The sequence below is a fragment of the Taudactylus pleione genome, unplaced genomic scaffold (assembly GCF_031769625.1).
Source record: "Taudactylus pleione unplaced genomic scaffold, aTauple2 ptg000040l, whole genome shotgun sequence".
Classification (NCBI taxonomy): domain Eukaryota; kingdom Metazoa; phylum Chordata; class Amphibia; order Anura; family Myobatrachidae; genus Taudactylus; species Taudactylus pleione.
The window spans coordinates 23655380-23678924 of NW_028284442.1; the positions used below are offsets into that span (position 1 = coordinate 23655380).

Consider the following 23545-nt stretch of genomic DNA (forward strand, 5'->3'; position numbering starts at 1 on the left):
TTGTCATTATAGCTGCTTATTTGGGTAGCATAGGGAACAGCATGACAAATTAATTTTGATGTGCAGATTCCGTATTTCTACCATTATGTAAGAATAAACCTGTAGAGGCTGATTGGAAGTGTGTACGTACAAGGTGAGTACAGCAATGATGTACTCACCTTGTACGTACACATAAGTGCAGCACACAACTTAATGAGGACTCCTAGTTAGACTTGGAAGCTACTCCTGACATTTGGCCGACATTCCTATGTGACTGGATCATGCAGCCCACCAAGAAACTCTGCATTCTGGCTGGACCAAATTGCAATATATAGCACCTATCCTTGTGTACCAATGCCTATTTCCCTATAGATTGTAAGCTTGCAAGCAGGGCCCTCTTACCTCTATGTCTGTCTGTTATTATCCTGTTTTGTTCTATAAAATGTTTCCAACTGTAAAGCGAAACGGAATATGCTGCGCTATAGAAGAAACTGTTAATAAATAAATAAATTTCTAGATACACCAGAACAGAAATAACTATTTATTGCTGTATAGATATACGGTGATGACAGTATCAGCTTAGATCTTTACTGTGCAAAATAAATAAATTGCAAAACACTCATAACTAATGAGTAACTAACATAGAAGTAACAAATCAAAGATATAGCCCTCTAAGAGAGAGACAAGTCTGGAGTCCTCCTGCAAAATTAGACAACAATCCCCACATAACCTCCATAGACTATTCTATCCAACTAGCTTTCCTTTATCCAGGCCACACATAACTTAACATATGTTCTCTATCTACACTCACACAACCAACTGACCCCAAGACAACACTGCTGTGTGATTGGATCATACAGCCCAACAAGACCCATATGTAGTCATTATCCTCAATTATCAATTTCTATATCAATGGGCGTAACTACCATAGGTGCAACTGCTACGGGGCCCAGAGCTAAGGGGGGCCCGTCTTCTTTGTCAAAGTTACATGTGTTATATACAATTTCAACACTGGGTGGTACATAGGGGTCCTTACAAACTTTTGCTATGGGGCCTTCAATTACCTAGTTACACCCCTGTCTATTTCCCTGTAAAATGTAAGCTTGTCTGTTATTACCCAGTGTGGCCTTCTTAATGTTTTGTTCCCCATTGTAAAGCACAATGGACTATGCTGGAGCTATACAAGTAACATATTATTATTATTATTATTATTAGAAACCAAGGCCACTGTTTTCCAGGCTGGATTTGTCACTATAATAGGTGAACTTGTCACTATGATGGGGGGGGATTTGCAGCGAGGGGTCCACTTGTCATGCCCAGCCCAAGCGGAAATCTATAGGGAAATAGGGCAAACAAGAAAACATGGTGGACAGAAAAATGTAATCATTTAAGGATAATTGGAATATGTGTCTTGTATGATTTGTTCCGATGGAGAAACACAGCCTAACATGCATTCTGCTCCTTCTAACGTGTGCCAGGTGGTTTGCTTAAGTGTGATATAAAAAGGTGAAATCAGAAATGATATATTGTAACAAGTAGTATATGTAACACATTTTTAAATGTACTGTCTATAAAGATACAGGTTATTTTACAGTTGTGTGGCGCAAACCCAGTAGATACCATGACTTGGAGGTGGCAGCCCCCCCCTCATGCATTGAGCCCCCACCCCCACAGCTTCTGGCATTAGGCGATGGTAAGTGGAGGCGGAATCCTCGACTTCTCAAAATAGGCATGTGGAGCTTTAGCAATGACATCATAGCCAGACGCCACACTCCCAACAGAACACTGACAAGGAGGAGCAGCAGCCCACAGGTTCACATGTAAAAATCGGCTGGTCGCTTTTCCTCAATGCCAACAGACAGAGCTCTTTTTTTTTTTTGAAGGGTTACCTCAGACGTGACAGGAAAAAATGAGGTGGGTGGGGATCGGTGCCACAATTCATATTCTCAAGTGGGCACAGGGCTGGATTAAATACCACATGGTCCTGGAGCTGAAAAAGATCATGGGCCTATTGTAGGAAGGGGAGGAGGTGTGGCCAGTGTTGTGTGTGTGTGACCAGTGCCATGTGGGTGTGATTAGTTCCATGTTGGCGTGTACATACTCTATACCCCAATGTCTCACTAAATATGTAAAAGTAGACAAATTGCATCATTATGTGAGGAAAATAGAAATACAATTATAATACTTATGACTCATGGCCTACCATGTGACCCACCAGACAGCTAGTAGTCTTCATGCTATCATGATGATGGGCTGGGCCTATTTTTCTGTGGAGGCCTGTATTCGCTAAGGTAGGCAACTGCAATTAAAGTGGGTGTCCCTGTGTAGTGCTGCGACGGGATAGCGATCGCAATGGTTTAGCATACTATCGCAGTTGAACTGCATCCGTAATCGCTATTGGATATGCTGTTGTGATCTGTAGTGAATAAGGCTCTTAGGCCCTGATTCAGAGCCGGACGCTCTGACCAGAGCGCTCGCTCTGAATCAGGGCCCACCTCCATTAATATGGAGCGTCCTCCTGGACGCTCGTATAGCTGTGGGTCACCACCCACAGCATATACGAGCGTGCAGGGTGATGGTCGCGATGGTCTTGACCATCGCGACCATCGCCACTGCGAGCAGAAGCCTGCGGTTGAGTTTCTCAACCGCAAGGCCAGGAGTGATTTTGGCTCTATCAGAGCCAAAATCACTCCCACTGACATCACTAGTGATGTCAGTGGGGCCGGCTTCTGACAGTAGGCGTTCCCTTGGGAACGCCTCTGTCTGGGAGGCGCGCCCACCAAAGGGGGCGTGCTGTCAATCAACATCGACAGCACGCCCCCTTTGATCAGACACTCCGAGCGAAGGAAAGTCCTTCGCTCGGCGCGTCTCGCGCATGCGCACGACGGAGCTCCCTCCGTCGTGCGCATGCGCAGTGCAGACCATTGACCCACTTGCGAGCGGACAGCCGCCTGCGAGTGGGTCTGAATCAGGCCCTTAGTCCCTTCCACCCTATTGTTAATCTGGCCCTGAATGGGTATGACAATCACCCCTTTCTTCTTTCCCATAGTAAGTAAACATGATAAATGCTAGCTGAAGCCGATTGGTTGCTATGAGTAACTACTCCACATGTCCACTTCTTCACGCTTTAGGAGGCTAGATGCATCTCTCCCAAGTGTTGTAGGCTAAGGAGTGCATTGTGCATTTAAGGTGAATTTACCATGAATATACAATAACCCTCAATATGGGCTTCTTTGTTAAGCGACAATAAAATTATGTTTTCTAAAGTTCCCTTAATTTAAACATGCTATATGGCCTTGGTAACACTATAGCATTATCTATATGCATCTTGGTAATGGTGTGTACACACGGTCAGATATAACAGGACGATAAGAACGATAACGATATAGCATGCAGTATGAAGCTAAAAACTCCATTTCAAAAGTCTTCCTTATAATGACTTTTATTCTATTAATTTAATGTAATAGGTTGGATTTGGATATTTATATGTTGTAAGGTTAATATGTGTCCTTGCTGGTCGCAATGTGTGTGTAGCTACTGCTGGTCACAATTTGTATGTTGTGGGCCCTGATGGGAATAGTGTGTATAATGTGAGAATGTCTAGGGACTGTGAGTATTCTGGAAACAATATAGTCACTACCAAGCACAGTGCATTAGGTGCAATAAGCATGAAGTTATTATTGGACACAGGGTGCATGCGTCCAATATTAAAATGGTAATATACAGTCAGGTGCATAAATATTGGGACATTGACAGAATTTTCATATTTTGGCCTCTATTCACCACCACAATGGCTTTGAAATGAAACAAACAAGATGTGCTTTAACTGCAGACTTTCAAATTTAATTTGAGGGTAATTACATCCAAATCAGGTGAACGGTGTAGGAATTACAACGGTTTCTATATGTGCCTCCCACTTTTTAAGGGGCCAAAAGTAATGGGACAAACTAAACAATCCTAAATCTAACTTTCACTTTTTAATACTTCGTTGCAAATCCTTTGCAGCAATTACAGCCTGAAGTCTGGAACGCATAGACATCACCAGACGCTGGGTTTCATCCCTGGTGATGCTCTGCCAGGCCTCTACTGCAAATGTCTTCAGTTCCTGCTTGTTCTTGGGGCATTTTCCCTTCAGTTATGTCTTCATCAAGTGAAATGCATGCTCAAATCGGATTCAGGTCAGGGGATTGACTTGGCCATTGCATAACATTCCACTTTTTAGCCTTAAAAAAATGTTTGGTTGCTTTTGCAGTATGCTTCGGGTCATTGTCCATCTGCACTGTGAAGCGCCGTCCAATGAGTTCTGAAGCATTTGAATGAATATGAGCATATAATATTGCCCGAAACACTTCAGAATTCATTGTGCTGCTTTTGTCAGCAGTCACATCATCAATAAATACAAGGGAACCAGTTCCATTGGCAGCCATACATGCCCACGCCATGACACTACCACCACCATGCTTCACTGATGAGGTGGTATATTTTGGATCATGAGCAGTTCCTTTCCTTCTCCATACTCTTCTCTTCCCATCACTCTGGTACAAGTTGATATTTGTCTCATCTGTCCATAAGATGTTGTTCCAGAACTGTAATGGCTTTTTTAGATGTTGTTTGGCAAACTCTAATCTGATCTTCCTGTTTTTGTGGCTCACCAATGGTTTACATCTTGCGGTGAACCCTCTATATTCACTCTTGTGAAGTCTTCTCTTGATTGTTGACTTTGACACATATACACCTACCTCCTGGAGAGTGTTCTTGATTTGGCCAACTGTTGTGAAGGGGTTTTTCTTCACCAGGGAAATAATTCTTCTGTCATCCACCCCAGTTGTTTTCCGTGGTCTTCCGGGTCTTTTGGTGTTGCTGAGCTCTCCGGTGCGTTCTTTCTTTTTAAGAATGTTCCAAACACTTCATTTGGCCACACCTAATGTTTTTGCTATCTCTCTGATGGGTTTGTTTTGATTTTTCAGCCTAATGATGGCTTGCTTCACTGATAGTGACAGATCTTTGGATCTCATATTGAGAGTCAACAGCAACTGATTCCAAATGCAGATGTCACACCTAGAATCAACTCCAGACCTTTTACCTGCTTAACTGATAATGAAATAACGAGGGAATACTACACACCTGTCCATGAAATAGCTTTTGAGTTGATAGTCCCATTACTTTTGGCCCCTTAAAAAGTGGGAGGCACATATAGAAACAGTTGTAATTCCTACACCGTTCACCTGATTTGGAAGTAATTACCCTCAAATTATATCTGAAAGTCTGCAGTTAAAGCACATCTTGTTTGTTTCATTTCAAAGCCATTGTGGTGGTGAATAGAGGCCAGAATATGAAAATTCTGTCAATGTCCCAATATATATGCACCTGACTGTATATAAGTTAGGCAGGCTATCACAGTAAATTCCCCTAAGGGCCCATAGCATCCTATTATGACCTTGACACAGGCCCTCTCTTTTCCATCTTCCTGTAGCAGATGAGTCATTGCTGAGCTGATTGTTACTAGATTAGAGACAACTAACAATACAGGCAGGCGTTTCTTGTGTTGTAATTGGCTAGTTTAATACTAAACTAATAAAACAGAGCAGACTGAGTGATGAGCCATCCATTAGAAAACAGCAGTAACTAGCCAGCCCTCTTCCTCCCGAGTACCTACTTACATTAATATTTTTCTGTACTAGGTGCTTGTACTTGGCTGGGTGCCGTGGGAGGAGAGGCTGATGATGACGCAGGTCACTAGCACCATACTCCGGCAGGGAAGGAACTGTGTACTGGGCTAGGTGGCCACCACTACCCACAACCCTGTGGTGGCCAGCGTATTAATATTCAGTGTGACAACTGCACACATCTTGACGATGAGCAGTCCGATATTCTATGAGGCAGTGGGGAAACCGGGGGATTCTGCTTATTTTCCGGGGTAGTGGGAGCTCCCACCTTAAGTTGGGAGGCTCCCGCGAAATGCAGGAGGGTTGGCATGTATGCTCTATATACATCTTGGTAGCACTACAGCATCCTCTATATGTATCTTGGTAACAATACAACATCCTCTATATGCATCTGTACCAAATCATCTCAAAACTTTTGTCAGCCTTTTAAAATTGACATCACATTTACGATTTTTATTTTTCATTAAAAAAGGCCCTCATCAAATCTGTTTAAAGAATGCGTTACACAGTATTCCTGCCAACTAGAGTAGACAGACAGCTCTTGATTGCTAGTTCTCTTGGTGCATTACTAAGTCTATATTCACCAGACACATATTTCACCACAAAACAGCATCAGGTACTGCGGATAACACTTTGCCCCAGATTCCACGCTAACATTCAATAAAATGTAATCCTTTTCTTGTGATTTCCCACCCTTTGTACTACAATATGACCCACTAATGGGGGAACTGAAAAGGAATAGCACAAAAACATAGACCCTAATCACACGCCTCAGTTAATTTGCTTCTTACACAATTCAACAATGCATTCCACAGCCTTGTGCAGGTCATGTATGAGATCTATTATGTCCTGTGCATATCCATCAGTTTTCTACAGTGCTGGGAACAAGCGTAACAGCTCAGCATTGTATTTATGCCCTTGTATAGCTAATTATAAAAAGACATTAAAAAGTGAAAAACATATTAACAGTAGAGTGTCTAAACTAAATAGTTTAAGGGTTAGGTGGAAAAGTATTTTGCAGCAAAGCAGGAGCGTTTTAAGAGAGGAGGGTGCCTGGTGGCAGCCTCTGTGCAAACCCCCTCCTCTCTGGTAGTGCAGTAGACTATGTCTTTGTGCCAGAGTCAACAATGCATGAGCAGGTCTCCAGGAAGATGATGCCTGTGCTATGCTCCTGGAGACATCTCTAGTGTGCATGCGCAAATCAACGGGAAAATGGTCGCCGCATCATTTTCCCGGTATTACAGTCTGCAGAACTGCCCGACGCGGAACTCCGAAGAGGTAAGTATACTAATTATGGGCGCAGGGTGTGCGGTGTGGATCCTCTTGGTCCCAAGGGTCCATGTGCACCACACCTGCTGCATCCATTATAGATACGCCAGTGCTGCAAACTGTAGAGAACAAGGAGGGATTCCTATTAAAAACATGCCTCAAAATCTTTATTGTATTTTAACAAAACAGATTATGGCATTGCTCAGAATGTTATTCAATTAATTTACAGCATTCTAGCAGACTTTTACCTAGGATCCCTGGGAGAGGTCAGAGAGGGAGGACTGAAGTGGGTGGTACGGGGGCCATGACAGCTCATTGTGCCTCCGGTTGTACAATACAACCATGTGCGACATTATGCAGGAGGGGGTTGGGCCCATGATGATACAATTCACCGCAAACCACATCAGGACCATGACCATTTCTCTGAATGAATGTGTAGGTATATAGGGCCTTGTTCAGAGATGGATATTAATCAGATGAGCGGGTTCGGATTAAGTCCCAAAAATCGGGACTTAGAAAGAGGCAAAATGTCATCTTTCATGGACAAACATCATCATTCCTAGACAAAAGTCCAGGAATAATGATGTTTGCCCATGAAAAAATATGAGATATGGTAAGAACTTACCCTTGTTATCTCTATTTCTACGAAGTCCATAGGGTTCCACAGGATACCTTGGGGTATAGGTGATGACGTCAGGCATCGGGCACCATAGAGATAAGTTTCAGCCTCCCAGGATGCACTAGGGTCCCCCTCCTATACCTCGCCCCCGAGCATCTCAGTTACATACCAAGCCATAGGCCGGAGGAGGAGAAGGAAGAGAGAGAAAAAAGATCTGGACACACACAAGAATCACATTCTCACCAGAGGGAGACGGAAAAACCGGTGACCAGAGTAAAGCCCATCTGCAGCACAGGTGTGACAGGGCGGGAGTCCTGTGGAACCCTATGGACTTCATAGAAATAGAGATAACAAGGGTAAGTTCTTACCATATCTCATATTTTCTACTTCAGGGTCCATAGGGTATCCACAGGATACCTTGGGGATGTACCAAAGCAGTATCCTTCAATCGTGGGGACGCTCCTGTGCTGAAAGGAGAATCCGCTGCCCGAAGGAAGCATCCTGAGAGGCAAAGGTGTCAAATACGTAATACCTCACAAAGGTATGGACAGAGGACCACGTGGCAGCCTTGCAGATCTGGACTGCAGAGGCACCACGTCGAGCTGCCCACGAGGGACCCACAGACCTAGTGGAATGAGCCCTCACAGAGGATGGAACCGGCAGGCCTTCATGAAGATAAGCTTCTGAAATGGCCATACGGATCCAAGCTGCCAAAGTTTGTTTGGAAGCAGGCCAACCCTTTTTACGGAAGCCATAGAAGACAAACAAGGCGTCCGACTTCCGAAATGAAGAAGTGCGGTCAACATAAGTCCTTAAGGCCCGCACAACATCCAAAGTGGCCTCACCCACTGAAAGACCAGGTGAATTAAAAGCCGGCACAACGATTTCTTCGTTAATATGAAACCGGGAAACAACTTTGGGAAGAAATTCAGGACAAGTGCGCAGCACTGCCCTGCTCCCATGAAAAATCAAGAAAGGGGGTCTACAAGAGAGAGCCCCTAAATCAGAAACACGTCTGGCCGAAGCGATGGCCAGAAGGAAAACAGTCTTAGCTGTTAGCCATTTAAGATCCACTGAGCCCAGTGGTTCAAACGGCGGTCCCTGGAGAGCCCTCAGGACCACAGACAAATCCCAAGGCGCCACAGGTGGTACAAAAGGCGGCTGAATTCGCAGAACACCTTGCATAAAGGTGCGCACATCAGGGATTGTAGCAATCCTACGATGGAACCAGACAGACAGGGCAGAAACCTGCACCTTCAAAGAATTAAGGCGAAGCCCATGGTCCAGTCCCGCTTGTAGGAAGGCTAGTACTCTAGACAGACGAAATTCCCGAGGTGCAAAACCTCTCGGCCGACACCACTGGAAAAACGTATGCCACACACGATGGTATATTCTCGCGGAAGACGGTTTCCAAGCTCTGAGCATGGTTCGCACTACAGAGCTGGAAAAACCCCTGGACCTTAACATGGCCGTCTCAACAGCCACGCCGTCAAAGACAGCCGAGTCAGGTCTGGGTGAAGACAGGGACCCTGTGACAGAAGGTCCGGTCGTAGTGGCAACAGCAGAGGACTGGCCACGGACAGACCCTGAAGGTCTGAGAACCAGTGCCGTCTGGGCCATGCGGGAGCTATCAACAGAATAGAATAGAATTTCCGGATTACCCGTGGAAGAAGGGAAAACGGAAGAAACAAGTAAGCGAACCGACAGAGCATCCACCAGAGACGCCTTTTCGTCTCTTGTGCGAGACCCGTACACCGGCAACTTGTTGTTGTGCCGGGACGCCATGAGGTCGATCTCTGGAAGACCCCACCTGTCCACCAGCAGTTGAAAAACGTCCGGGTGCAGGGACCATTCCCCTGGATGAACGTCCTGGCGACTGAGAAAGTCCGCCTCCCAGTTCAGCACTCCCGGGATGAATACTGCTGATATAGCCGGGAGATTGCGCTCCGCCCATACCAGGATTCGGGACACCTCTATGAGAGCTACCCGACTTCGGGTTCCTCCCTGACGATTTATGTAGGCCACGGTGGTAGCGTTAAAAGGCAAATAAGAGCAGTCAGCGCTCATAGGAAGGTAAAAGTTTGACCACTAGCTGCTCTCTCAGGAATTATCCCTAATTCCTTAAACTGATATAGCAAAAATAGATCAAGCGCTCTGTGGTAATGGCATCTATTATATTATAAATTATATCTATAAATAGTCTCAATAATTCACTGGTGGGCAAGAACTTGAGGCTGGGTGTTCAGGACCAAAGTCCTATGGATATGAAAAAAGTCTAATACCAAAGTCTGAGAGTCCTTGTTATTAGGGTGATGTATATTTGTCCCAAATGATGATGATACAATATAATCGTGATATCACACTGGTAGGCGACAACTTGAGGCTGGAAATTCAGAACTAATAACGATGGATGATAATAGAACTCAGGTGGGCAATATCTGTCGGCAGAGTGTTCGCACGTGTAGACTTATATGTGTATATATACATGTCGGCAAAAACTGTGGGCAGATAGTTGTTCACAATAATCCGTAGTCTAGATGTATGCGAATGTAGTCTCCTTCTTCTCCGCTTTCCTTACCACCTCTGGAGAGGAACGTAGTATCAGAGTGACAGGTACACCATATTGCAGTATCTTAAGGTAGGAATAAAGTGACTTACCTGACCTTGAAGTCTGCTGGTACTGTGTCAATCTGTGTCCACAATCACTGCATGTTGGTGTTCATGAGGAGACTATGTTATAAGGATGACTAGGTAATCAATGGTATAATGACTGTTTATTCAACAGTATATAGATTACAGAGAAATACCCTTCAAACAGGGATTAGAATGTTTAAAAACACAAATAAGTATAAGTAAATGTCCCAACGCGTTTCATCTCTTCAGGAGACTTTTTCAAGGGCAAATGATGCTTGTACTGTGGAACCATCTATTATATACCCACCAAGACACTGCCTCCTACTTCATTGTGACCCCTGTGTACCGGCGCCATACTTCCGGTATTTTACTTCCGGGTATTGAGTGCCGCGTGTATGAGGGGAAAGTTGCAGAGTCCCATACCTTAATTCTCCTCCATTGGTCTCCCCGGGCAGTGGCGCCGCACTTCCGGTGGTTCACTTCCGGGTTGCGCTCGCCGCATGTACAAGGGGAGAACCATGCAGGAGCGTGTCATATCACCTGACCCTCCTGTCCAATAACCGTGACGTGTTGTGTCATTGAGATGTTGCTCACGCCCTCTGGTAACATACGATAGGGCTAAGTTAGGCTTGTTCCTTGATGTGTCCTCAAACTTGGCGGCGGCCATTTTGGGTTAGGTTTTCTTTATATAGAACAGCCATGATACATATTGTTGAAATGAGATCATGGAGTCGTCTGATCTAATTGTCTCCAAAAATGGCAGTGGCCATTTTGGATATATTAAATAACAGTTTACATATAATATAATAAATAATTTTTAACTTAGTTGTCAAACAGTATTAATGACTCATTTAAGTATCTGGTCAACACTATGGCAGTTGGTAAGAGTTCAGACCAATAACCTATAAGTGCCTTACTGAATAAGGCACTATTTGTGATGTCAATAGGCTATCAATCAGAACTATCAATGAATGTTGTTGCAGAAAACTTGGCCCTAGGTTTCAATAAATTGAAACAGATTGTGAATCATAGAGGGAGAGATAAAATAGGGGGATTGTTCAGAATTTTTAGATATAGTAATTATGTAATAGGCCCGAAATGAAAATCATAATATTTAAATTAGAAATCATATTAATTGAAATGGACTGGTTTCAAGGTTAACAATATCTTTAGCTTAAACCTTTTGGTATCTAAATGTATTAGCAAAATATATTGCTCCATACATAAACGAATAATACGAATAATACCCCATATTCCTTAATTTAGGGGTCTAAATTGAGTCCATCAGGGTAAAGGGTCTGTAAGTCATAGATCCATTTACTCTCTCTACGGTTTATGACATCTATCTTGTTTCCTCCCCTCCAATTATACATGACTCTGTCAAAACCCGTGAACTTGAGGCCTTTGGGATTGCATCCATGTATGACCCTAAAGTGTTCCGAAACACTATGGGTCTCTAAGCCCTTGTTGATATTTCGACAATGCTCGTAAATCCTTTGTTTGAGGGTTCTTGTGGTACGCCCCACATATTGTAACCCACATGGGCATTCAAGTAAGTATATTAAATTGTCGCTATCGCATGAAAGTGTACCTCTAATCGCATATTCCTTGTTGGTTTGGTTTGATTTAATTAAAGTTGTTGGTCTCGTACTTGTGTATCCCAACAGTTTACAATTAGAGCATCTCCCACAATGATAAAAACCTTCTCTAATGTTATTCCCATCAATGGTTTTCTGTCTTACATTTTTAGTATTGGTGTTATCCTTCAAATGATTGTGCACTATTTTCTGTTTTATATCTGGGGCTTTGCGAAATACTACGTTAGGTTTACCTTGTATGACGGTTTTCAAACAATGGTCCAAACTCAAGATAGGCCAATGTTTTTTCAGTATATTTTGTACTTTAGTGGATGCCCCCGAATAATTGGTCACTATTTGGAAATTTAGAAACAGGTATACCATTAACACCAGACACTCATGTTTTTTATAAAACATTTACTGATCTAGAGAAAACCCTAGATAAAGAGACAAGAGTATGGTGGGATATTAAAACACTGAGCTGGTATCTTGAACAAAATCTTATACCGAAAGGTCTATCAATACAAAAAACATCGACACACAGCACGGAAAATACATTGTTTCAAAAAGAATGGGAAGGGATCCTACGAGAATGCTCGTTTAGTCTAATGAAACTGATCAATAAAGAAAGGAATCTGGAATTAATCACTTTGGGAGAACGCATTACACAACTAGATAGAGAATTGACACCTTTCAAAAATGATGTAGAATATGTGAATCTAGAGAAACTGATCAAAACTAGACTAGATAGGGAAGAACAAAAGGTTATTGATGTAAAAAGATCTAAAATTTTGAGAGATAAATTTGGAATTATTAGTAGGAAAAGTAAGGAAAACAAATTGACTAAGAAACAAACTATACAATACGACAACAACCAAGTACTCTCAGTACAAGACACTAAAAACATTGGCCCTCATTCAGAGCCACTCGCTAGCGGCAGTACGCTCGCTCCGAGCGATGTTCGCACATCTGCGCATGCGTACGGATCGTTATACGCATGCGCGAACCAGTCAGTGCGGCCGAAATTCATGTGCTCGCAATATAGCGAATGCCTGCTATTTTGAGTGACAGAATGAGGCGTATGTGGGTGGTAACAGGGGAAGGTGCTTGAAAATGGGGAGTGGAGATCCGAACGCAGGCGTGCTTAAAGGTCAAAACGGGCGTTTTATGGGTGTGCATAATTAATACAGCAGCGTCATTGACCACGTCACTGGGTTATTTTATAGCCAGAACTGCTCGCAAGATTGTGGTAGCAAAAACCAACCACAAGAATTGCGAGCAGTTCATACGCTGGTCGATGTACTCGATTAATCTAATAAATAGCGGACATGACGTATGGTGCGTGCGGCCAGGGGGCGTTTTTAACAAATAAACGAACGTATGTTTTGCTCGCTCATTCAGACTTAGAGGTGTGAACAGACTGCAATTTGCGAACTGATCATTTGAATAGCCACCCCTTGTTTTTGAACGAACGACCGCAAATAGCGAACGGCTCTGAATCAGGCCCATTGTTCCAAGCATTTCTAAGGAAAATAAAAACACTGTAAACAGCAAGTCTTATGTAGAAAACAACACTAAACTACATAGTGATAGTTGGAGGATAGGGACCCATACTCCATTATATAAAAAATTAAACCTGACATACCAACAGTTTATGACTAGAATACACACAACTACAGTGCCATCAGAAAATGAGATCAATCTTCTAGAATTATCAGTCTATAGTCAATCATCGACCGAGGATAGCGATACTACAGAAATCAGCTTCTCAGTTCATTCTTTAGATGTACTAGAGGAGGATGCAGATGACATATCGTCTCTAGCCCGACAGTCATTTGAGAGGGGTTGGCAGGACCTAATAGACACAACTAAAAGAGTTTTCATACCCAAAGCACAACCCAATACCCAAACACTGACTGAAGTTGCCCCTGTTACACTCACAAATTCACCTTTTCCCGAAGTACCAAAATGGGGAGACTCTTTTTTAGAAATGGGAAACCCCCAAACAACCATGAAAAGAAAGTTAGACGCACCAGAAGAGGATGCAGGGGAGGGGAAAAAAAGCAAATTAGAGACAACTTAGCAGTCAAAGATGTTAAACCAATGGGCATATTCAATCTCAGCAACTGTACCCTGACAACACCACAAATTACCCTTCTAAACAAAGGTTTAAAATTCGCTCCCACTAACAAATTGGATAAATTTCATACTTATTTAGATGTTAAAAACTTTACGAGAAAATTAAGTCTCAAAAAATATTTTCTGGATAAGAACACAGGTATACAAACCAATACAAAAATAGAGGCAGATAGATTCAAACATAGTGGACTAAGACCACCATCCACATTTAATCCCACACACCTGAAAGGTTGTTTCATTCAAACCTTTGAAAAGGCAGTCCTTGATGATATTAAAAAATTGGATCCCAATATAGGCTCCACTAGACCGAATTTATCCAAAGAGGAATGGGAAGCACTGAAATCACTAGAAAAGAACAAGGAGATTGTGGTTAAACCTGCAGACAAAGGGGGAGGGATTGTAAGTTTGAATAGGAATGATTATGAGACAGAGGCCCTCCGTATGTTGAACTACAACATATCAGAAACTAAGGGGAGACCCTACCACCACATTCCAGAAAGAATTACAGACACTTTTGGAGATAGGGAAAGACAAAGGGATCCTGAATAAGCATGAATACGAATTCCTGACCCCTTCCAATCCAGTAATACCAGTTTTTTACTACCTGCCCAAGATCCACAAGAACACCACAAATCCCCCAGGAAGACCGATCACCTCCGGTATTAACTCTATCACTTCCCCTCTTTCTCAATATATTGACAATTTCCTACAGGCTCATGTACAAAAACAACCATCATACATTCGGGATACGACTGAAGTTCTTCTAACAATACAGGATATAAAATGGGAAAAAGATTTTTGGCTGATAACTAGCGATGTGACGTCACTGTACACTGTCATTGACCATAATCTAGGTATAGATAGTGTACAATATTTTCTTAATCAGGATATTGATATGGATAAGGAACAGAGAGACTTCATACTTCGTGGGATACGACATATTCTAACACACAACTATATGTGGTTCGGGGGTGATTTCTATTTGCAGTGTAGAGGGACAGCTATGGGGACCAAGTTCGCCCCGAGATACGCTAATCTGTTCATGAGCCATTGGGAGGACAATACGATCTGGTCCAGGGCGGAACTCGGGGCTAACTTGGTCCTCTGGAAACGCTATATAGATGACATACTGTGCATTTGGCGGGGTGATGAATCATCCCTACTGAACTTCCTGACCCTCATTAACGATAACAATTGTAATCTGAAGTTCACCTCAACTTACAGTAAGACACAGATTGTTTTTCTAGATTTAGAGATTTTCGTCCAGAACAATATATTACATACAAAGACCCACCATAAAGCAGTAGATGTAAATAGCTACATCCTAGCACAAAGCAACCACCATCCTAGTTGGATAAAGGGGATACCAAAGGGTCAATTCACTCGGTTAAGACGGAATTGTACCACACTGGAGGATTACACCAAGCAAGGGTCAGATTTAAAACAGAAATTTAAAGAGAAAAAATACAATATGAAGATAGTGGAAGGAGCATATAAAGAATTAGAAACTAGACCTAGAGAGACACTGTTGAATTATTCTAAAACAGAACCTTTGGCCATGACTAGAGAACATGAGAAAATTTATTTTGTGACCAATTATTCGGGGGCATCCACTAAAGTACAAAATATACTGAAAAAACATTGGCCTATCTTGAGTTTGGACCATTGTTTGAAAACCGTCATACAAGGTAAACCTAACGTAGTATTTCGCAAAGCCCCAGATATAAAACAGAAAATAGTGCACAATCATTTGAAGGATAACACCAATACTAAAAATGTAAGACAGAAAACCATTGATGGGAATAACATTAGAGAAGGTTTTTATCATTGTGGGAGATGCTCTAATTGTAAACTGTTGGGATACACAAGTACGAGACCAACAACTTTAATTAAATCAAACCAAACCAACAAGGAATATGCGATTAGAGGTACACTTTCATGCGATAGCGACAATTTAATATACTTACTTGAATGCCCATGTGGGTTACAATATGTGGGGCGTACCACAAGAACCCTCAAACAAAGGATTTACGAGCATTGTCGAAATATCAACAAGGGCTTAGAGACCCATAGTGTTTCGGAACACTTTAGGGTCATACATGGATGCAATCCCAAAGGCCTCAAGTTCACGGGTTTTGACAGAGTCATGTATAATTGGAGGGGAGGAAACAAGATAGATGTCATAAACCGTAGAGAGAGTAAATGGATCTATGACTTACAGACCCTTTACCCTGATGGACTCAATTTAGACCCCTAAATTAAGGAATATGGGGTATTATTCGTATTATTCGTTTATGTATGGAGCAATATATTTTGCTAATACATTTAGATACCAAAAGGTTTAAGCTAAAGATATTGTTAACCTTGAAACCAGTCCATTTCAATTAATATGATTTCTAATTTAAATATTATGATTTTCATTTCGGGCCTATTACATAATTACTATATCTAAAAATTCTGAACAATCCCCCTATTTTATCTCTCCCTCTATGATTCACAATCTGTTTCAATTTATTGAAACCTAGGGCCAAGTTTTCTGCAACAACATTCATTGATAGTTCTGATTGATAGCCTATTGACATCACAAATAGTGCCTTATTCAGTAAGGCACTTATAGGTTATTGGTCTGAACTCTTACCAACTGCCATAGTGTTGACCAGATACTTAAATGAGTCATTAATACTGTTTGACAACTAAGTTAAAAATTATTTATTATATTATATGTAAACTGTTATTTAATATATCCAAAATGGCCACTGCCATTTTTGGAGACAATTAGATCAGACGACTCCATGATCTCATTTCAACAATATGTATCATGGCTGTTCTATATAAAGAAAACCTAACCCAAAATGGCCGCCGCCAAGTTTGAGGACACATCAAGGAACAAGCCTAACTTAGCCCTATCTTATGTTACCAGAGGGCGTGAGCAACATCTCAATGACACAACACGTCACGGTTATTGGACAGCAGGGTCAGGTGATATGACACGCTCTTGCATGGTTCTCCCCTTGTACATGCGGCGAGCGCAACCCGGAAGTGAACCACCGGAAGTGCGGCGCCGCTGCCCGGGGAGACCAATGGAGGAGAATTAAGGTATGGGACTCTGCAACTTTCCCCTCATACACGCGGCACTCAATACCCGGAAGTAAAATACCGGAAGTATGGCGCCGGTACACAGGGGTCACAATGAAGTAGGAGGCAGTCTCTTGGTGGGTATATAATAGATGGTTCCACAGTACAAGCATCATTTGCCCTTGAAAAAGTCTCCTGAAGAGATGAAACGCGTTGGGTCACTTACTTATACTTATTTGTGTTTTTAAACATTCTAATCCCTGTTTGAAGGGTATTTCTCTGTAATCTATATACTGTTGAATAAACAGTCATTATACCATTGATTACCTAGTCATCCTTATAACATAGTCTCCTCATGAACACCAACATGCAGTGATTGTGGACACAGATTGACACAGTACCAGCAGACTTCAAGGTCAGGTAAGTCACTTTATTCCTACCTTAAGATACTGCAATATGGTGTACCTGTCACTCTGATACTACGTTCCTCTCCTGAGGTGGTAAGGAAAGCGGAGAAGGAGACTACATTCGCATACATCTAGACTACGGATTATTGTGAACAACTATCTGCCCACAGTTTTTGCCGACCTGTATATATACACATATAAGTCTACACGTGCGAACACTCTGCCGACAGATATTGCCCACCTGAGTTCTATTATCATCCATCGTTATTAGTTCTGAATTTCCAGCCTCAAGTTGTCGCCTACCAGTGTGATATCACGATTATATTGTATCATCATCATTTGGGACAAATATACATCACCCTAATAACAAGGACTCTCAGACTTTGGTATTAGACTTTTTTCAAATCCATAGGACTTTGGTCCTGAACACCCAGCCTCAAGTTCTTGCCCACCAGTGAATTATTGAGACTATTTATAGATATTATTTATAATATAATAGATGCCATTACCACAGAGCGCTTGATCTACGGTGGTAGCGTTGTCCGACTGGACCTGCACTGGGTGACCTTGGAGAACCCGATGTGCCTGCTGGAGAGCATTGAACACCGCGCGGAGCTCCAAAATGTTTATTGGAAGCTCTGCTTCTGCCTGAGTCCACCTGCTTTGGAACAAGTGTTGACCCGAGACTGCTCCCCAGCCCCGAAGACTGGCGTCCGTTGTCAACAGGACCCAATTAACCACCCAGAACGGACGACCCCTGTTGAGATGGGTCGTCTGCAACCACCAGGCTAAGGACAGGTGAACCTCCGGAGTGAGCACCATCGTCTGGGATTTTAGAGACTGAGGCAGCCCATTCCATTTGGACAGGATCAGGTGCTGCAGAGATCTGGAGTGAAACTGGGCATATTCCACCATGTCGAATACTGACACCATGGAGCCCAGTAACCTCATCGCCGAATGCAGAGACACCCGGCGGCCCTGCAGACAACTGCGCACCCTCAACTGCAAGGCAGAGATCTTTTCCCCCGTCACAAAGATCCTTTGCTGTCCGGAGTCCAATAAGGCTCCGAGGTGCAGAATCCGCTGAGACGGGATCAGGGTGGACTTCTGCCAGTTTATTAACCAGCCGTGCCGTTGCAGTACCGCAATGGTCAGGTCCAAGTGGCGTAGAAGGAGCTCTGGAGATCCTGCCACCACGAGAAGGTTGTCCAAGTACGGTAACATGCGGACTCCCTGCAGCCACAGGGAAGCCGCCATGACCGCCATCACCTTGGTGAAAACACGTGGTGCTGTCGCCAGGCCAAAAGGCAACGCCCGGAACTGAAAGTGGTCGTTGCGGATTGCAAACCTGAGGAACTGTTGATGGCGTAAATGAATAGGGACATGCAGGTAAGCGTCCTGTATGTCTAACGTCACCATATAGTCCCCAGGTTCCAGCGCCAGAATGATGGACCGCAGGGTCTCCATCCGAAACTTCGGCACCCACAAAGACTCGTTGAGAGCTTTGAGGTTGAGTATCGGACGATACGACCCATTGGGTTTCTGCACCAAAAAGAGATTGGAATAGAAACCCTGGCCCCTCTGGGAGAATGGAACAGGCACTATAACTCCAGCCTGGAGCATAGTGTGCAAAACCTTCCGCAGTTCCAAGGCTTTGTTCCGGTCTGATGGCAGACCCGTGGTGAAGAACCGAGACGGGGGTCTGTGCTGGAAGGAGAGGGCGTACCGGTGAGAAACCACCTTCGAGAACCCAAGTGTTTGTCGTGGTGACTGACCAACACCGGGCGAACTGCAGCAGGCGGCCTCCCACTTTGGGATCCCCCAAAGGGAGGCCCGGACCGTCAGGCCGCAGGCTTGTTATCTGGCTTAGGGGCCGGACGCCTGGTACTCCAGGCCTGCTTCCGGGGCTTGGCCGATTTTTTTGGGCCAGCCCGTCGGGGAAAGGATTGTGCTTTAGGCCTACCCTGGGCCCTATAAGGCCGAAAGGAAGACGTACCTGAACCGGAAGGAACTGCAGCAGACGGGAGACATGCCGATTTGGCTGCCGCCAGTGTGGCTACAATTTTGTCCAGGTCCGGACCAAATAGAACTTCTCAGTTAAAAGGCAACGCTTTCAAGCCCTTTTTGGAATCAGCGTCCGCCTTCCAAGATCGCAACCATAAGGTGCGACGAGCAGCTACAGCTGCCGAAGAAATGCGAGACACCAGGGTACTGATATCCAAGGCCGCTTCGTTGATATAAGTGGCCGAATCCCGGAGATTGCGATTAACTCCGTCTGTTCAGCCGAACAGTCGGAATCGAAGGACGCCTCCAAAGTGTCAGCCCAGCGCTCCATAGCTCTGGCAACCCAGCAAATGGCCATAGCCGGCCTAGCTGCCCCCCGCAAGGGAATAAACGGACTTTAGGCAGATCTCCACCTTGCGGTCCGTAGCATCCTTAAGGGAAGACATGGATGGCATGGGTAATGTGGCACTACGGACTAGGCGTGTCACATGAGAATCCACCTGTGGAGGGGATTCCCATTTAGAAAAATAATTATCCGCGAACGGATAAGCCACCACCTAACGCCTCTGTGGCTGGTATCGTTTGCCAGGCTGTTTACACGCCTCCTCTAAATGGTCCACCAACTGACCCTAAAGAGGAAACACTGTGGCGTCACCCTTAATATCCTTAAAAAAGGCATATTTAGATTTGGACACCGGAGGATCTGCCAAAGCTGTGCGGACTGCCCGAATAAGTCCAGGAATATACACCTTGGACCTAGCGTCTGCCTCCTTAGTACGGAGAGGTTCCTGGTCGGAAACCCTGCATGGGTGACAACACCACTGATTGCTGGGACAATCCCATCTGTGAGAACGCGGGCTGCGGAGCTAACTGGCCCACCAAGGTTGTAAGCGCCTTAGCGAAACAAGCCCAGGGCGGCTCCTGTACCAGTGCTGTGACAGTAATTGGCCGCGCCAATAAAAACCACTGCCGGTATAGCCCCTCCGCACTACCCTCCTCCTCCGCTATAGGTACTTTACACGTAGTACACTGAAGCTGGAGAGGAAAGTCACTCTCAGACATGATGGGGGACAGTATGTGACCCCTCTCACAATACTCGTTAGTATAGCGAGAGACCACCCTGCAGCACCGCACCGCAAGGGCTTTAGCAGAAAGAACAGCGACAGTGATAAGGCTGACAGTAAGAAATCAAAAGTACAGGCAGCAGCGCTAGCACAGTCACATACAATGCACAGAAAAATAAATCCTGCACTATCAGCGCTGATACTCAACTACACAGACACAGAGTCTGGTAGGACACAGTGCTGCATACACAGACCTGACCACAGCGGAGGAGAGGTATGCGGGGGGACCCAGACCACGATGCCTCCGTCCAGACTTCCAGCAGCGTTCACCATGCATTCTGAAGATGGCCGCCGAGGAGCAGAGAGGAGGCTGGCCTGGGGGAGAAGCGCTGCCACAGGGCCAGTCGGCGTGTGCAGAGAGGGCTGTGTGCAGCGGGGGAGGCGCCGGCTGTGAGACAGGGAAGGCGCACTCCCCTGGTACGCATTTAACCCCTGGGACGCCGCAGCCCTACCGCGGTCCGCTGTCCCAGGGGAATAGTGGAAGCGCAGGTTAATACCTGGCTCCACGCTGCAGCCAGCCCCCAGGGAGCCCCCTGCCTGGGGACTTTTGGACCATGTTCAGCAGGGTCCCACCGCGGGACCCCTGCTGCTTACCTTTGTCCCCCTTGGATCCGGCCATGGTCCAAAACATCTGGGGTCACCACTAGCTGTGACCCCAGATGCTTACCAGCATTCCCGGATCGGTACCGGCGTTCTGGTACCGGCAGGGGTGTAGGGAAGACAGCATGGACGTCAGTACTGACTGTCCATGCTGTAGTTCCAGATGTGCAGCCACAGCTGCAATGAAGAAAACTTCAGGGGCTCTTCTAAGCCCCCCTCTAGCAGGTGCATCAGACTCCGGCCGGGCACCACACGAAACTGAGATGCCTTGGCTCGGGGGCGGGGTATAGGAGGGGGACCCTAGTGCATCCTGGGAGGCTGAAAACTTAACTCTATGGTGCCCGATGCCTGACGTCATCACCTATACCCCAAGGTATCCTGTGGATACCCTATGGACCCTGAATTAGAAATAACGTTTTGCCTCTTTCCGAGTCCCGATTTTTGGCGGTAAAAATCCGAACTTGGCGTGGAAATCCGAACCCGCTCATCTCTAATATTAATGCCACCGCAGCTGTGAATTTGCATGCATCGGCTATGCGAAAATATGCAAATGTCGCAGGCAGTGGGATTTGAGACGCCCACTGACGGCTTCACAGATCCACAATGGTCGCAGATCAGTTGATAATCGGACTTCTGAGTAACTCTATGGTCACGCAAGATAGCAGCCTTAATAACTGAGACGCCGGAGCCACTTTCACTGCCTATGGGATCGCAGTCGCAGGCCGAGACACTGCCCAAAAATGGTCACGACATACCTGCGTTTGAGTCATCACCCCCCCTTGTCGCCCACAAATGGTCCCTGTCTGTCACTCACTTTGCGAATAAATCCTCCCTGCGAGTAACATTGATAATGAAGCTTGGTGCAGACGGAGAGAGAGAGACTCAGACGTATGCGCAGATTACAGATAATAGCTCAACTGCATAACATCTGCATCGCTTCCATCTTGCGTCAGGCACATAGGGGGTCATTCAGACCCGCTCGCACCAAAGGGGGCGTGCTGTCAATCCGGGTCTCGCACCAAAGGGGGCGTGCTGTCAATGTTGATTGACAGCACGCCCCCTTTGGTGGGCGTGCCTGCCAGACGGAGGCGTTCCCATGGGAACGCCTACCGTCTGAAGCCGGCCCCACTGACATCACTAGTGATAGAGCCAAAATCACTCCATGGCTTGCGGCAGCGAGACCCTAGCGCAGGGTCTCCGTCGCAAGCCCATCATCATGGAGGCTCGCATATGCTGTGGGTGGTCACCCACAGCTATGCGAGCGGCCAGGAGGCCGCTCCATTTTCATGGAGGAGGGCACTGATTCAGAGCGAGCGCTCTGGTCAGAGCGTTCAGCTCTGAATCAGGCCCATAGTGCAATGTGTAAACACTATAGTGAATGCATTCAAAGTAATCATCTTAGGTAGCAATTCAATTAGCGCCCATGGCATGCGAGATGCCGGGAAAAAAAGTCAGAATCCTGGCATCTCGCAGTCACCGGCATCTCATATTTTCCCTTCGTACAACAAGCAGGTGGGCAGGAAAATGTGCGATGTTGAGGTACTGCAATTCTCTGGACTGTGCGCAGCTGCACATGGTGACCATACACCCGATGACTGAATTACCCCCTTAGTGTCAGGAGTCTCCAATCTCCTGAGCCATATCTTACGTCTGCCGAAATGCACCAAATGCAGTTCCACTTTCAATACCACACAAAGACATAGTTACCGAAGGTTCAGCTGCTTGGGATCTAACGTCAATGCATCAAGGCACAGATTGTCAGGATCCATTTCCAATCCTAAAAGAGGATAAAAGAAAAACAAATGTAATACCAGTTCCAAGAAATGAGAGGCATGAGTGCCTAGAGATAAAAGCTGTGCCATCCTTTAGCCGGTACTGACAGAAATATACAGAACGCTAGAGGAAAGCGGATGTAAAAGTGAATGTCAGATTACAGGTTTGTGCAGTGCACATGTGGAAGATGTTACTAGAACTGGTCATCAATACACACAAACACCCCTCTCCCAAGTCTGTGTCGCCCTCTGTGTCTGCCCCCTCCCCTGTATATTCTGATCTCTCATGAGATGCAGTGCCTTATTTTTCTATGTATTCATGTCTATACTTTCCTATTTACCTCCTTTCAGTAGACATATGTACCGCCTGCCCAGTATTAAAGCCTATTAAAGCTTGCTGTTTGTCCCCAACCCTCCTCTTTTTTCCCCTATGTAATGTACAACTAATTACTTTATGCTCTCTGTGTAAGCTGTTGTTCTGCACTACTTTGCACTATGCAAATCCTGGTTCTTTGTCCATTATGTCATTTGTTCAAACCCCAATGTAAAACGCTGAAGACTCTTTATAGCATCTTATAAATAATAAATAACAACAATAGTCCCTTGGGGTGAAGTTTATGTCCTAGCTACATATGGCAATTTGGAAACAATGTTTGGTTTTAAACAGTGATGTGAGAGAA

At 44.9% G+C, this 23545-nt stretch overlaps 1 protein-coding gene across 2 annotated transcripts in view; it reads right to left on the reverse strand.

The window, feature by feature from the left end:
* The window catches only part of INPP5K (inositol polyphosphate-5-phosphatase K), a 90697-nt gene that overhangs the window by 43497 nt on the left and 23655 nt on the right, over positions 1–23545 (reverse strand). For both annotated transcript variants that reach the window (XM_088453845.1, XM_088453843.1), the window contains exon 2: positions 22801–22870. In XM_088453845.1, the coding sequence (XP_088309971.1) occupies positions 22801–22862 (62 nt within the window). In that variant the 5' untranslated portion in view covers positions 22863–22870. The remainder of the gene's footprint in view (positions 1–22800; positions 22871–23545) is intronic.